Raw genomic sequence first — 14,833 nt, 5'->3', positions numbered from 1 at the left:
TCACCTTTCCATGGTAGTTACATTCTCAACTTCATTGAGACTGAGTTTGCTGGTGGGACTTTTGGTTGCTGATTCTTGCATGCATGACAGCAATGTGGCCCCTTGCTTTCCAAGTAATTTCAGCTCATCCTAGAGAAAGGAAAATACAGTCTCTCTTAGAAGAAATTAAAAGCAAATTCTAGGTAGACTTCAGTGAGTGCAGTGGTGCATGTGTGCATGCTAAGTTGCCACAGTCTGACTCTTTATGACCCTATGAACTATAGCCCACCAGGCTCCTCTGTCCCTGGGATTCTCCAGGCAAGAATAATGGAGTGGGGTGCCATTGCCTCCTCCAAGGGATCTTCCCAATCCAGGGATCGAACCCGAGTCTCTTATGTCTCCTGCATTGGCAAGTCGGGTTCTTTACCACTAGCACCACCTGGGAAGCCTGAGTACAATGGTAAGTATATTTTTATTATATTATTATATTTAGCAAATTAAGTACTAAGTAGAAGTCAAGCTCTAGCTTTTTAAATTGATTAACTTGCTCCTAATAGGTAATACAAACACATGATACAAAATTCAAAATATACAAAACAGTACATATTGAAAAGGGGCTTCCAAGGTGGTGCTAATGGTAGAGAACCTGCCTGCCAATGCAGGAGACATAAGAGATGCACATTCGATCCCTGGGTCAGGAAGATCCCTTGGAGGAGGGCATGACAACCGACTCCAGTATTCATGCCTAGAGAATCCCATGGACAGAGGAGCCTGGTGGGCTACAGTCCATGGCATCGCAAGAGTCAGACATGACTAAAGTGACTTAGCATGTACGCATGCACATATTGAAAAACCATGTGTTATGTCCACAGCCCATCCACATTCCCACTCCAAAAGCAACAACTCTTAAATTTTGTGCATATCTCAAGTTACTATAAATCTAAAATAATTAGTTAATAAAATCTTTTTTTTAATCCAAGATAGTGGCCAGAAATAAGAAAATGACAGATATCAAATGTTAGGTGATGGAAGATGCCATACAGTTAACCATGAAAAAAACGGCATCTGGTCTTATCAATAAACACTTTCCAGTCCTGTCCCTCCCCCAAAGTGTGCCCTTGTTCAACAATCAAAGTACAGAGGAGATGAGCAGCAATTTCAGTTTGACTTGGGAATATTCACATTTCCAAGGCAATTCTATTCCCTCTTTTTACGTGGGGACTTAGGGCATTGCAACTGGGGAAGATGTCAGGTTATCTCCTTCCAAATCCAGTGGCTCCAGTCCTCTACTTGCATACTGCAGGCAATCTCTCAGTGCCCTGATCATTACATATAAGGTAGGCCAAAAGGGATAGAGTCTGGCCTAGAATTTTGCAGCTGTGAGTTTGGGGTTTGATTCTTGGATCACTCAAGATGCGATTTGGCATGCCTTAAAGGTAAGAAAAGGCCCATAATTACCAAGCAATCTCTTTGATGCACACAAACACAAAATCTCTTCTTGAAGGCTAGCCACCACCAACCTCACTGATGTAGAGCACATTCATTCCCTGTGGAAGGGTTTTATACTCTCCACTCCAGTCACACAGAAATTCAGGCCCTCTCAACCTTATACCTTTGCTCCTTGTCCCCCATCTCACCTCAGGATTCACCCCTGGGAAGGCCTCCACTACCTACACCCAGCCTCAAAATTGTCCTAAGATCTGGGCTGATGACAGATTTGACTCCTCTGATCAGAATTCTCTGGACAGACCCTGTGGATCTGTCCTTTCAAAGTAATGCCCCAAGTCGGCCACCTGACTGGTATTCCTGCCTGGGACCTGGACATAACCCTTCTTTTCCACTCTCAGGTATCAGCCCTCATTTCTTATCTCATCAGTGCTCATTAGATATTTATAGGTTGGATGAATTAAAAATAGTCTAAAGAAATTAGGTTGCAGATGGATTAACAACAAGATATGATGGGGGGAGAAAAAGGCAGTCATTAATAAATGCTCTTAGCTTTTTCCTTCTCCTTCTGCCTATAGAAAAGCTTCAATAGGGTTACCAAAATCTGCCATAACATGGACTGAGGAACTATGGTACTTGGACAGCATAAAGGTAAGTTGCCCAACCCCAAAATGGAGTTTGTCCTTGTTCACAGTGGTGACAATTCAAAATATTTAATACCTATATAGAGCAAACCACTGACAAATCAGCACAGAAGTCAGATACAACCTGATGATTGTTGCCCTAGTCATTTATTTCATTAGGATTTTCTAACTCTGTTATTTGTTTACATTTATTAGCTGTTTCCTGAAGAAAAAGAGAGAGAGAGAGAGTTTTCATGTTTCAAACTTTAAAATTTTGAAATGAAAACAGACTTACAAAGAACTCCCATATACTTTTTCATCCCTATTCACCAACTGTTCATGTTTTGTCTCATTTGCTTTCTCTCTTCTTCCCTCTATTCCTTCTTTTCTCCCTGTCCCATAAATTGTTTCTGAACCATCTAACATTGTTCACTGATATTGTGCACCTTTTGCCCTAAGAGCATGACTCTTAAATATCCACAACAGTAAAAATATATATAGATGTTTAACACTGATACAATATCTAATAAGCAAATTTCATATTCAGATTTCTCCTGTTGTCCCAGTAACATCCCTTATAAAATTCCTTTTTCTATAATCCAGGGTCCAATCTAGACTTGAACACTGTTATTTAAATTGTCATATCTCTTTAGTCTTTAATCAGGACCAGTTCTTTGGCCTCTTATTCTTTTAATCACTCACATTTTAAAAGAGTATAGGCCACTAGATAAGTTTCCTATTATTTGGGGGGTTATTATTACATACTCAAATTTTTTAATTTTTTAGTATTTTAGTCAGTTGTAGTCATTATTGTTTTTGATGGTTAAAGTGTCCAACTTTGGCCATTGTGAGCCCCTCTTTGAGCTGGTTCTCCCTTTTTGATTGAGCCTTGATTAATTTTTGGGACCTTTCTAGGTTTTTGTCAAAACAAAATATTCCAGGTCCTTCTTGTATTTTCCTTTCTTGTCTTTTATATTTTCCTATTTCTCCAAGGAGTCTTGCTTTCTTTTGATAGAAAGTGATATTTATAAATCAAGATCTGAGTGCTAGCTGCCATATGCATTGTTATTAGGATGTCTTTGCTTCCAGGTCCTTTTGGGTGGACAAAACCAGGAAACATGTTTTCAAAAACCATCAGATTATATAGGTATTTTAAATTCCAAATAAAATTAACATTATTATTGGGATTTCCTACAAAGAAAATAGAGTCAAATTTACAATGCCAGCACAGTTGTCCCTTGGCATCCACAGGGGATTGGTTCCAGGACCCACCTCAGATACCAAAATCTGCAGATACTCAAGTCCCTTATATAAAATGAAATAGTATTTGCATATAACATACAGACATCTTCCTGCATATTTTAAGTCATCTCTAGATTACTTATAGTACCTAATACAATGTAAATGCTATGTAGGTCATTTCCAGGTATAAGGCAATTTCCATTTTTTGCTTTTATCTGGAATTTTTAAAAATTATTTTCAAACCACAGTAGTTTGAATCCTTGGATTAAGAACCATAAATACAGCAGTCAGACTGCATAGCGATCCTAGTAGGTATATCATTGCAGTTTTAATTTTCATTTCTCTACTGACTAGTGATATTGCAGATGTCTTCATGTGCTTTGTGCTCAGTCACTCAGTTGTGTCTGACTTGTGATTCCATGGACTGTGGTCCACCAGGCTCCTTAGTCTGTGGGATTTCCCAGGCAAGAATACTGTAGTGGGTTGCCACTTCCTTCTCCAGGGCATCTTCCCAATCCAGGGATTGAATCTGAGTCTCCTGTATCTCCTGTACTGGCGAGCAGATTCTTAACTACTGAGCCACCTGGGAATTAATAAGTCATTTATATACTTTCTTTGGATATGTGTGTGTGTGCTAAATAACTTTAGTTGTGTTTGACTCTTTGCAACCCATGTCTATTCAAATCCTTTACCCATTTTTATTTTTTAATTTTTACTTATTTTTTGTTTGGCATTGCTGTGGCTTATGGGATCTTAGTTCCTAGATCAGGGATTGAACCCAGGCCCTCAGCAGTGACAGCAAGGAGTCCTAACTACCTTTGCTTGTTTTAAAATTGAGTTACTTATCTTTTTATGGTTAAGTTGACAAGAATTGGTGTCATATCTACAAAACCATTGCTTAATCTAAAGTCATGAAGATTTACATCTGTATTTTCCTTTAAGTGTTTTATAGTTTTAGATTTTACATTTAGTTCTTTGATCAATTTTAAGAGACTCTATATATTGTGTGAGGCAAGCCTCAATTTCCCTTGCTTCATGTAGATGGGAACTTGCTTCCCAGTTGTCCTACAGCCCAAGGATCTTTAATTTTTTCCCCATGGAAAGAAAATATCCTTGGTCTTTTTTTTTTTTTTTTTCTACTGCTGGCATTCAGGCTGGAGGAGGAGCTCAGGGACTTGCTTCTGGGAACATCTACATATGTTTTTGGGAGTTTCGGTGGGTTTTCTCTTGTGCAGATAGGATCCTAGTGGCAGCAAGTGAGTGTGGCCATACTGCTTGTACACTGAGAGATAGCCTGTATTCATTCTGTCAAGGCGGCCTTTCCTCAGAAAATGAGAGCTCTCCTTGGAGAAGGATCCAATTTTCAGAGGAGTTTGGGGTCCCTGTGTGTAAATGCTCTAAATGTACACTCCAGCTGTTCACCCATGTGCAAGAAGTGCATGCAGGGAAGGGATGAGTGTGCTGAGTTATGTGTGCTTGTCTTGACTTATGAGGACTTTAGTCTCCCCCAAAAGAAGACCAATGCTGAATGTGTGTACAGGACTCTCTCTTCCTTTCTCTTCCTCAGATGGTATAGTGAAGTGAAGTGAAGTGAAAGTCGCTCAGTTGTGTCTGACTCTTTGTGACTCCATGGACTATACGGTCCATGAAATTCTCCAGGCCAGAATACTGGAGTGGGTAGCCTTTCCCTTCTCCAGGGGATCTTCCCAACGCAGGGATCGAACCCAGGTCTCCTGCATTGCAGAAGAATTCTTTACCAGCTGAGCCACAGGGGAAGCCCATGGTATAGCGAAATCACAGAGAAAATAAAGTTTCAAGTCTTAGTAGGAAGCCCAAGTGCCCACAGTCTGATTGGACAGAAAATAGCACATATTGCTATTGAGAGCCTTTTTGATCTAAATATGGATTAAGAGCCAATGTGTGGCTCTGCCTTAAGGAAAGAATTTATGTTTCTTCTAGAGAAGAGCTCCTTTAAAGTGGTAAGTGCTTGAAAATTTGATTTGTTTCTTCTGCTATTTATGATCTGAGACTTTTTTCTTTGTAACCAAATTGGTTTGATATACTAGTGTGGTCAAGACAAAAGAGATTCTTTTGGACAATAATTCTGAAGAATGTGGTAACAACTACATACAGAATCAGTGCACAGGCTGTAAAAGTTCTCAAGTTCAACAACTCTCCTACTTTCATTGGCTGATTGTAGAGGTAACTATGTGCTTATGTGAATCTAAAATAAGGGCTCTCAAAGACCCCCTGGGGAAAGGAAATCAAGAAATTAAACCAAGTCTCTTAATGCTGTGTTGTTCAGACAAAAACTCTCCAGGCTAGCAGGAAGCCATAAATCACACACTGTAACTTGTATAGATATTTAAACAGACTTAGAAGTTCACTGTTCTGAGAATCAATCTTACACTATTTTTTCATTTGGAAAAGATGCTTCCTAAATGGAAAAAATATTCAATTATAGAAACTTTGGTTTAAAAAGTAGGTAAAATACTCTAATCAAAATAAAATTATATATATGTGATCATAAAACTGAGTTATTAGTAAAAGTTTAAACAGTGTTCCTTTTTTTGTAATATAAACCCTTTCTCTCTAAATCATTTTTGGATCAGAAAGAGGAAAAATCTAAATCTAGTTTAATGATTTTGGAAATTTTGCTTCTAATTTGTAAGATATGAAGCAAAAAAATCAAAGTTGTACCAGGTCAACAATTAGTAATCACAGAAGAAACACTATGTATTGTCTTTAAAAGAATATTAATATTACTTGGTCAAATAAAGACAGAATAATTTAAATTTAACCGAAATTCACTTTATACTCTATTTTCTTCCAGTTCTACTGAGATATAATTGACATATAGCACTGTGTAAGTTTCAGGGTGTACAGCATAATAATTTGACTTGGACACATCCTGTTTTAATTCCAAGAACTGCTGGCTACTGTGAATTTTAAAAAATGACATTACTCCATCTCGGAGGCTGGTTCTTTCCCTCCCTTTACCTCTGTGGAACTCTGCCTGTGTAGAGATGACAGAATACTTATCTACCTTCCCTGTGAACCCTCACTGCACCTACAGCTGGTTTCACCCCTCAGATATGTGTCCTCATCTAAAATCCAATTTCTGTTTATCTTTTCCCCAGAGGCTTCCCTGATTGGCCACCTGGTCATCTTGATGCTTCTGCTCTGCAACCTCTCCCAGCGCTTCTTGGAACGACATACAGAACGCACTTGCTCATGAGCCCAGGCTGGAGCCCTGTTCACAATGCCTTCCTACAGGCTCTGATGTTCAGCATCACACCCATGTATTAACTGATGCGCTGCAGTCTCCTGTGGTCTGTGACCTGTGCGCATGGATCACCAGCCCTTTTCTAGCAGACTTCAGAGAGGTGCCCTAGACCCAGCCTTCCACACCCCATGCCATCTTCCAAGAACCATGGGAGGTGAACTTGGCCAATAGGTTTGGCAATGAAATAAGTCAAGCTTCTAAAAGTCATTTTCAGGTTTCTATAGTTTCAAACCAGACTTTTTGGTTACTCAGAGTAATTCTGAGAATATATTTTGAACTCTTTTTGGTAACCAAGACCCTTAAAGAAAGAATTATACAGTTTTCCCTGACACATGGAAGAATTAATTTGCCTCAACTACCTGACTCTGACTTCCCTAACCAAACTATGTGTTCTTTGAGTTTGCATTTTGTTTGTTTCCTTGGAATGTGATGGTAGGTGATAAGTATATGCTGAATAAAAACTCAACCACCTAGCAAAGCAAAATTTTTGCATATTTTGGGTCACAGATAAGAGAGTTCAGCTCTTCTTATGCTCAACACAGCGAGAATACATTTAATGCTATGATGTATCAACCTTCTATCCTTGATTTGCTGCCTTGTTGAGTACTGGAGTGCTTTTGTGCTTAGTCTCTCAGTGGTGTCTGACTCTTTGCGATCCCATGGACTGTAGCTGGCCTGGCTCCTCTGTCCATGGGATTTTTCAGGCAAGAATACTGGAGTGGTTGCCATCTCCTCCTCCAGGGAATCTTCCCAACCCAGGGATTGAACCTCCATCTCCTGTGTTGTTTGTATTGCAAGAAGATTCTTTACTCACTAAGCCATTGGGGAAGGCCTCTCTCGCCAAATAATAGCTTTGGTCTGTTTGTGCTTCTGGTGGTGGAAAGGGGCTGACATCCATCCAGTAAGACCTGAGAAGATTTCTCTTTTCTGCATGGCCTAAAAGAATCTGCCAAGCTGCCTTCCCAGCAGGTTCTGACATGCTTTTATGAATCCTTTAATAGGTGCCTCTCCTTAAATCCAATTCAGAGCACTTTCATAGTCCTATTTCTCAAATTGGTTCCCAACTAAAAAGACACATCCCTGAGAGAAGTGAAGCAATAAGTCACTTTATTATTCTGCCCCTAAACTTCGCAACAACCTCAGGAAAATTTATGCTTCAAGAGCCAACTCCCATCCCTCCCTCCTTCCCTGCAGTTTCAGTCCATTATATCCTGTTCTGTCCTGAGCAGATCATAGGAGTGTGCACCTTGAATGGATGCCCACATCCCTTGTCTCACCAGCACCAAGCCGGAATGAGTTCCCTTTGGAGGGGCTGCTTTTCACAGGTCTTACCTTCAATCCTTTTACATGTACTACCAGTCATTCAAAGATTTTTCTCTTCATATATTGCCTATCTAGAAGATTAAAGATGATTGGTGGTTGCCAAGTCACTGGAGAAGAGGGCTTAACTTTTAATTTTGCTCCCAGAACTCTCCAAGAAGCTGACCATCTGCCAGCACAGAGGCTGGCCTCTGAGAGATCACTGACCACTCACCTGCAACTTGTTCCGCTGCCTCATGTGGGACATGAGAAGGTCTTCAGTGGAAGGGATGCTTCTGGGCAGCTCTGTTGTAGCCAGGCAGGCCCCAAAAGTCTGAAGCATCTGGGCAGTGGTCTTCAATGCCAGAGCAAAGTTTTCAATGGCCTGGATGGTCAGACAATCATAACAATGTGAATGTTTTCACCAATACGCTGTCTTAACAGGACAGAAGTATTTCCTGAGTATACGCAGTAGGCCATGCATTGAACTTTGTGCTCTACATTTGTCTAGCACCTCAGTAATCTAGAGTGGGAGGCATTTTATCTCCATTTTATAGGAGAGAGAACTAAAGTTCTAACAGGTTAAATGAACTGGCCAAGATCATATTCTAGGGCAATAAGGAAGGAAAGAAGGCAGGATCCAGTCAATCTGTTTTTTTTGTTTGTTTTTTGTTTTTTGTTTTTATCAAAAGGAATGGCAAATTTGAAAGGATCTTGGGCACAGATGAGTACCTTACAAACGTAACAGTAAGAACTAAAACAATCAGGTGTAAGGCCTGGAAATGTCATCCTAGAAATAGGGGAAAGCCAGAGGTTTCCTGTGGTGAGTCCTATTAACAAAATAACTTGATTCCATGCACCTGATTAGTGAATAATCACTAAGTGGAAAAGGTGCAAAGGAACTGACCCTAATAGGGTGACTCAAAAAAGTTTGATCTTAGTCTTGGCTCTGCTACAACTTGACCCTATGACCTTAGATAAATTACCTCTTCACTCTGAAGGTCTGTTCCTTTATCTGTGAAATAATTCTTTATTGTGGGGACCTGTCTAGGGCATTATACGATGTTTCGCAGTATCCTTGGCCTCTACCCAGGATATGCCAGTTAACATCCTTCTCCCCAAGTTATGATTATAAAAAATGTCTGCCTAAAAACCTTGACAAATGTCCTCGGCAAGCAATATCGCATTCAGCTGAGAACCCACTGTGTTAGTCCCATTTTAACAAAGGAGCAAACAAACTTAGAGAGGTTTAGTACCTCACCTGAGCTCAGACAATACTCAATGGTGTCTACATTTAGATGCAACTTCTTCTGACTTGGCAGGTTTGAATCTGTCTGTACACTAGAATTATCTGGGGAGCTTGTGGCCCACTAATGCCTGACAGTCATCCCAGATCAAGTATATTAAATTCCTTGAGGTATACCAGAGTGTCGGTATTTTGCAAACTCCCTGGGTACACTCTAAATCAAGTCCCTCGAGACCGCTATACCAGAAAATGAGGCAAGATCAAAGTAATCAGCAGGAGAAGCCCTAGCTTTTATCCTTCCACCCTTTCTCTCCCCGACCCTGTCACTTAGAAAACCCAACCTTCCTGATGTTAGGTAGTCCTGGGAAATGACTGTCCAACAGTTGATCTTTAAGTCCCTGTCTCTAAAACACCAGGAGGAACACTGAAAAGGGCACGCAAGTTGGTACTCACGGTTCGATGATTTATCCACTGACTGTGGCAATATTCCAAAGTTCCCCCTAAGTCCGCAGTCAACTGGCTTTTGTCAATGTAGTCATGAAGGTCAGAAATGGAGTTTAACATAACAATCTATAACAGAAAAAACCTAATATATTCCTCACAGATAATTAAGTAGTTCATCAAGACTCTACTAAATAAGTACTTCAACTTGGCTGATCAGGCATTTATATCCAGTAGAGAAACATTTGAAAATCTCTTTCCATTTCCCAACTTTGAGGGAGGAATAGGAGTATTGAACAGCCTACAACAAAATGATGAGCTCAGTTCTAAGCTACCTATAAGTCAGGTCTTGTTTAGCTAAATTTTTGTCAAAAGTTTCCAGGTTAAGATATACCATTCAGCCACCAAAAGCAAATGCCGTACTGAGACCTAAAAATCTGCAATGAATATTCCAATAACGAGTGGACTGCTGCTGCTGCTGCTGCTGCTGCTGCTGCTAAGTCGCTTCAGTCGTGTCCTACTCTGTGTGACCCCATAGACAGCAGCCAACCAGGCTCCTCTGTCCCTGGGATTCTCCAGGCAAGAATACTAGAGTGGGTTGCCATTTCCTTCTCCAAAAGGGTGGACTGGTAAATATAAAAATAAAAATTTTAATGGGACCCATTGAAGAGTATAGATTGAGAAGATTCACTACACTGATGTCCCTTCTATGAAGAATGGTGATATGCCCCCAACTAATCTTGTGTGGAGGAAGTTTGGAGGTGATAGGGAGTGGGTTTTCATAAATTAGCGAGCCTGCTGCTGAATGAATGCCCAGACATCTACAGAAGGATGACACACTCCAAACTGTCCCTTTATCCTCCTCTGCAGTGGTCCTGCAAAGGGCATGGTCCCAGCTCTGTCCCAAGGACCATATCATACCCCTACTCACTCCCATCTCTGAGACACACCCTACTGTAGCCTTTAACTAATGACATATTTCTTCAGTCATTGATTGTTTTGACTGGTGAGTATAATAAACTTCTTCCTTCAAAGCCTTGTCTTCTTTTCCTCCAGTGGCAATACTAACTTTACCATGTCATATCCAACATATACATTCTTAGAACAGATTCTTGGTCAGAGGACATGAAAATATACACTTTTCCCCTAATATTATATCGTATTAGTCAAGTGATAAATCCACTTTAGAATGAAACAACATGGATGTTGTTTTATGTTTTATGCTAAGTGAAAGAAGTCAGACTGTTTTATGCTAAGTGAAAGTCCAAATGTTTTGTGCTAAGTGAAAGAAGTCAGACTCAAAAGGCACTCTCAGGAAAAGGCAAAATTCTAGGGATGGAGAACAGATCAGTGGCTGCTGGGGTTAGAGCTGAGTACAACGGGGCAATATCAGGAGATTTTGGAGGGTGATGAAACCAATGTGTTTCTTTACTGTGGTTTTGGTTAAATAACACCATGCGTTTTTCAAAACTCATACAACTGATGCTGGGAAAAATGGAGGGCAAGAGGAGAAGGTGGTGACAGAGGCTAAGATAGTTGGACAGCATCACTGACTCAATGGACATGAGTTTGAGCAGACTCTGGGAGTTGGTGATGGACAGGGAAGCCTGGCATGCTGCAGTCCATGGGGTCACAAAGAGTCAGACATAACTGAACAACAACATTCAACTCAACATCAAAAAGAGTAAATTTTACTGCATGCAAATTAAAAAAAAAAAATGGAGAGGCAGTTTCACCATGAAACTTTTTTTCTCTTTGAATCTTTAATGGGTCAAGAAGGAAAAACATTTTAAATTCTACATAAGAGGGGAAGCAGAATAACTTCACTCATCAAAATCACAGAACTCACTGAGTATGTAAACTTGGCCTTTAAATAGTTATTCTGCGTTTTCTTAGATTCTGAATTTGTCTACTTGGCATCCTTTCTTCATAGGGTCAGTTATATTAACTAAATTAACGTATTTTCTATATTCTTGATGTTCTGGCATTTATGGTCTCACTGACTGGGGAGAGACTAATTAATTTTTAGAGATTAAAAAAAGGGACTGGAGAGAAGCACATCTATCATATGAAAACCAGTTCCAAGCCAGTGTCCCCCAACTACTTTCTTAACTAACTCTCATACAACAAGTCAACCTTTCTGCTGCCCTAAATCATCCTAGGGGACTTCCCTGCTGGTCCAGTGGTGAAGAATTCACCTGCTAACGCAGGGGACATGGGTTCAATCCCTGATCCAGGAAGATTCCACATGCTGCAGAGCAACTAAACCTGTGCACCACAACCACTGAGCTCATGCTGTAGAGCTCTTGAGCTACAACTACTGAGCCATGTGCTACAACTACTGACATTCATGTGCCCTAGAGCCTATGCTGTGCAACAAGAGAAGCCAACACAATAGGAAGCCTGCGCATCACAACTAGAGAACAGCCCTTGCTCACCACGACTAGAGAAAGCCCCTGTGCAACAATGATGACCCAGTGCAGACAATAAGAAGAAGAAGAAAATGAAATGAAAAATTAAAGAAAAATCATCCCAGGGCCAGGTAACAGGCAACTAGAGATTTACTTGCCCCCAAGCCTGCTGGAACTATTTCAACCAGTCAATCCTAAACTGGTTACCCTGCCCTGCCTTGCCTTTCCCATGGAAACCCCAGTAAAGGCTCTGGTCTATACTTTCTGTTCCCCTCTGCTTCTGCCCCCTGGTCAAAACTTACTGCTTCCCTGTGGCCCTGAAAGGCATGTGATCATCCTCCACCCTCCTAAGAAACTTCTTCCTTCAAAGCCTCCTTCTCATTTCCTCCTGTGGCTGGTACTGACATACCATTTCCAACATGTACATTCTTAGAACAGCTGTTTTACATGAAGAATGTCATATTTTTTTAATTTCAGTATATGTTTATGTTCTTATCTCTAGTTTCTTAAACAGTTAAGTTGCTTTCAAAGAGAACTATGATATTCAATTTTGAAAGGAGAATTTCCTGTATTCTGTTGCAAAGTTCATTTTAAGAAACCAATTTGCATGTCCATAAGCCACCTCAGGTGAAGAGTTGACTCATTGGAAAAGACCCTGATGCTGGGAGGGATTGGGGGCAGGAGGAGAAGGGGACCACAGAGGATGAGATGGCTGGATGGCATCACCCACTCGATGGACATGAGTTTGAGTGAACTCCGGGAGTTGGTGATGGATAGGGAGGCCTGGCGTGCTGTGATTCATGGGGTCGCAAAGAGTCGGACATGACTGAGCGACTGAACTGACTGATTGACTGAGCCTTTTTAGGGATTTTTGCAACACTGCCTGGGCCACTTCACATAATTTTGTGAGGCAGCCATGAACACAGCTGTTCCAAGATAGACAAGTGCCAGCAACAGGCTTTTAGAAACCACTTGCCATATCAAGCACCCCTCTCCTCAAGTAAAGGTACAGCAAGGCTCAGTGACTTAATTGTAATTACAACCTTGGTCCACTTGATTCTTCTGAGTCATGCAAAATGAACTCCCTTTTCCTTCAACCTGTGAAAATATAACTATTACCTAACTAGAAATAAGCAGGGAGATGCCACAGTAAGATGGGCCAGAGAGCTGTAAGATAAAGTACTAATATTGCAACCATATTTTAAAAACAAAGTAAAGAAGACAAACCAACAACAAAGCAGCTTGAATTGTCATTTAAAAGGCAAAATAGGTCTGGCAATTTCACTCATGGATATTTATTTGAAGAAAACCAAAACACTAGTCAGAAAAGATATATGTACCCCTATATTCACTGTGGCATTATTTACAATAGCCAAGATATGTATGCAACTGAAATATCTATCAATAGATGAATGGATAAAGAATATGCAGCATATTCATTCAATAGAATATTACTCAGCCATAGAAAGAATAAAATCTTGCCGCTTGTGACAACACAGATGGACCTAGGAGGTATTATGCTAAGTGAAATAGGAAAGGAGTATACTGTGTGATTTCACTTACATGTGGAATCTAAACAAATATGCAAACATTAACAACACAGAAACAGTCATAGAAACAGAGAACAAACAGGTGGTTGCCAGAGGGGAAGCAGGTGGGAGAAGAAAGAAATAGGTGAGGTAGATTAAGTGATACAAACTTCCAGTTGCAAAATAAATGAGTTATGGATATGAAATGTACAGTATGGAGAATATAATCAAATACTATGTAATATCTTTGTATGGTGACCTAACTAGACTTACCATCATGATGATCAGTTTGAAATGCATAGAAATATCAAATCATTGTGGTTTTGATTTGCATTTCTCTAATAATGAGTGATGTTGAGCATCTTTTCATGTGTTTGTTAGCCATCCATATGTCTTCTTTGGAGAAATGTCTATTTAGTTCTTTGGCCCATTTTTTGACTGGGTCGTTTATTTTTCTGGAATTGAGCTGCATAAGTTGCTTGTATATTTTTGAGATTAGTTGTTTGTCAGTTGCTTCATTTGCTATTATTTTCTCCCATTCAGAAGGCTGTCTTTTCACCTTGCTTATATTTTCCTTTGTTGTGCAGAAGCTTTTGATTTTAATTAGATCCCATTTGTTTATTTTTGCTTTTATTTCCAGAATTCTGGGAGGTGGGTCATAGAGGATCCTGCTGTGGTTTATGTCGGAGAGTGTTTTGCCTATGTTCTCCTCTAGGAGTTTTATAGTTTCTGGTCTTACATTTAGATCTTTAATCCATTTTGAGTTTATTTTTGTGTGCGGTGTTAGAAAGTGATCTAGTTTCATTCTTTTACAAGTGGTTGACCAGTTTTCCCAGCACCACTTGTTAAAGAGATTGTCTTTACTCCATTGTATATTCTTGCCTCCTTTGTCAAAGATAAGGTGTCCATATGTGTGTGGATTTATCTCTGGGCTTTCTATTTTGTTCCATTGATCTATATTTCTGTCTTTGTGCCAGTACCATACTGTCTTGATGACTGTGGCTTTGTAGTAGAGCCTGAAGTCAGGCAAGTTGATTCCTCCAGTTCCATTCTTCTTTCTCAAGATTGCTTTGGTTATTCAAGGTTTTTGTATTTCCATACAAATCTTGAAATTATTTGTTCTAGTTCTGTGAAAAATATCGCTGGTAGCTTGATAGGGATTGCATTGAATTTGTAAATTGCTTTGGGTAGTATACTCATTTTCACTATATTGATTCTTCCGATCACTTCACACCAGTCAGAATGTATGCGATCCAAAAATCTGCAAGCAATAAATGCTGGAGAGGGTGTGGAGAAAAGGGAACCCTCCTACACTGTTGGTGGGAATGCAA

The 14,833-nt window shown here is 40.0% G+C and overlaps 2 protein-coding genes across 17 annotated transcripts in view; one reads left to right on the top strand and one right to left on the bottom strand.

Moving 5' to 3' along the window:
• LOC101103203 (LINE-1 retrotransposable element ORF2 protein) overlaps positions 1-7,049 on the top strand; it is a 75,875-nt gene extending 68,826 nt beyond the window's left edge. For 5 of the 10 annotated variants that reach the window (XR_006056547.1, XR_009601693.1, XR_009601696.1 and 2 more), the window contains 2 exons: positions 2,004-2,076; positions 6,431-7,049. Coding sequence is in view for 3 of the 10 variants with exons in the window: in XM_042233955.1 (XP_042089889.1) it covers positions 2,004-2,076; positions 6,431-6,442 (85 nt within the window). In the remaining 7 variants the exon portion in view is untranslated. Of the gene's footprint in view, positions 1-1,621; positions 1,827-2,003; positions 2,077-5,356; positions 5,493-6,430 lie in introns of all 10 variants that reach the window. The other 5 variants (XR_006056554.1, XR_006056548.1, XR_009601695.1 and 2 more) reach the window with 3 other exon arrangements.
• The window catches only part of MCF2L2 (MCF.2 cell line derived transforming sequence-like 2), a 288,114-nt gene that overhangs the window by 168,548 nt on the left and 104,733 nt on the right, over positions 1-14,833 (bottom strand). For all 7 annotated transcript variants that reach the window (XM_042233901.2, XM_027957913.3, XM_060419927.1 and 4 more), the window contains 3 exons: positions 9,575-9,691; positions 8,111-8,260; positions 5-129 (listed from right to left, as the gene is read on the bottom strand). In XM_042233901.2, the coding sequence (XP_042089835.1) occupies positions 5-129; positions 8,111-8,260; positions 9,575-9,691 (392 nt within the window). The remainder of the gene's footprint in view (positions 1-4; positions 130-8,110; positions 8,261-9,574; positions 9,692-14,833) is intronic.

The sequence above is a fragment of the Ovis aries genome, chromosome 1, assembly GCF_016772045.2.
Source record: "Ovis aries strain OAR_USU_Benz2616 breed Rambouillet chromosome 1, ARS-UI_Ramb_v3.0, whole genome shotgun sequence".
Lineage (NCBI taxonomy): Eukaryota > Metazoa > Chordata > Mammalia > Artiodactyla > Bovidae > Ovis > Ovis aries.
Note: the sequence above shows the minus strand (reverse complement) of the source record. Positions and strands in the feature narration are given on the sequence as shown.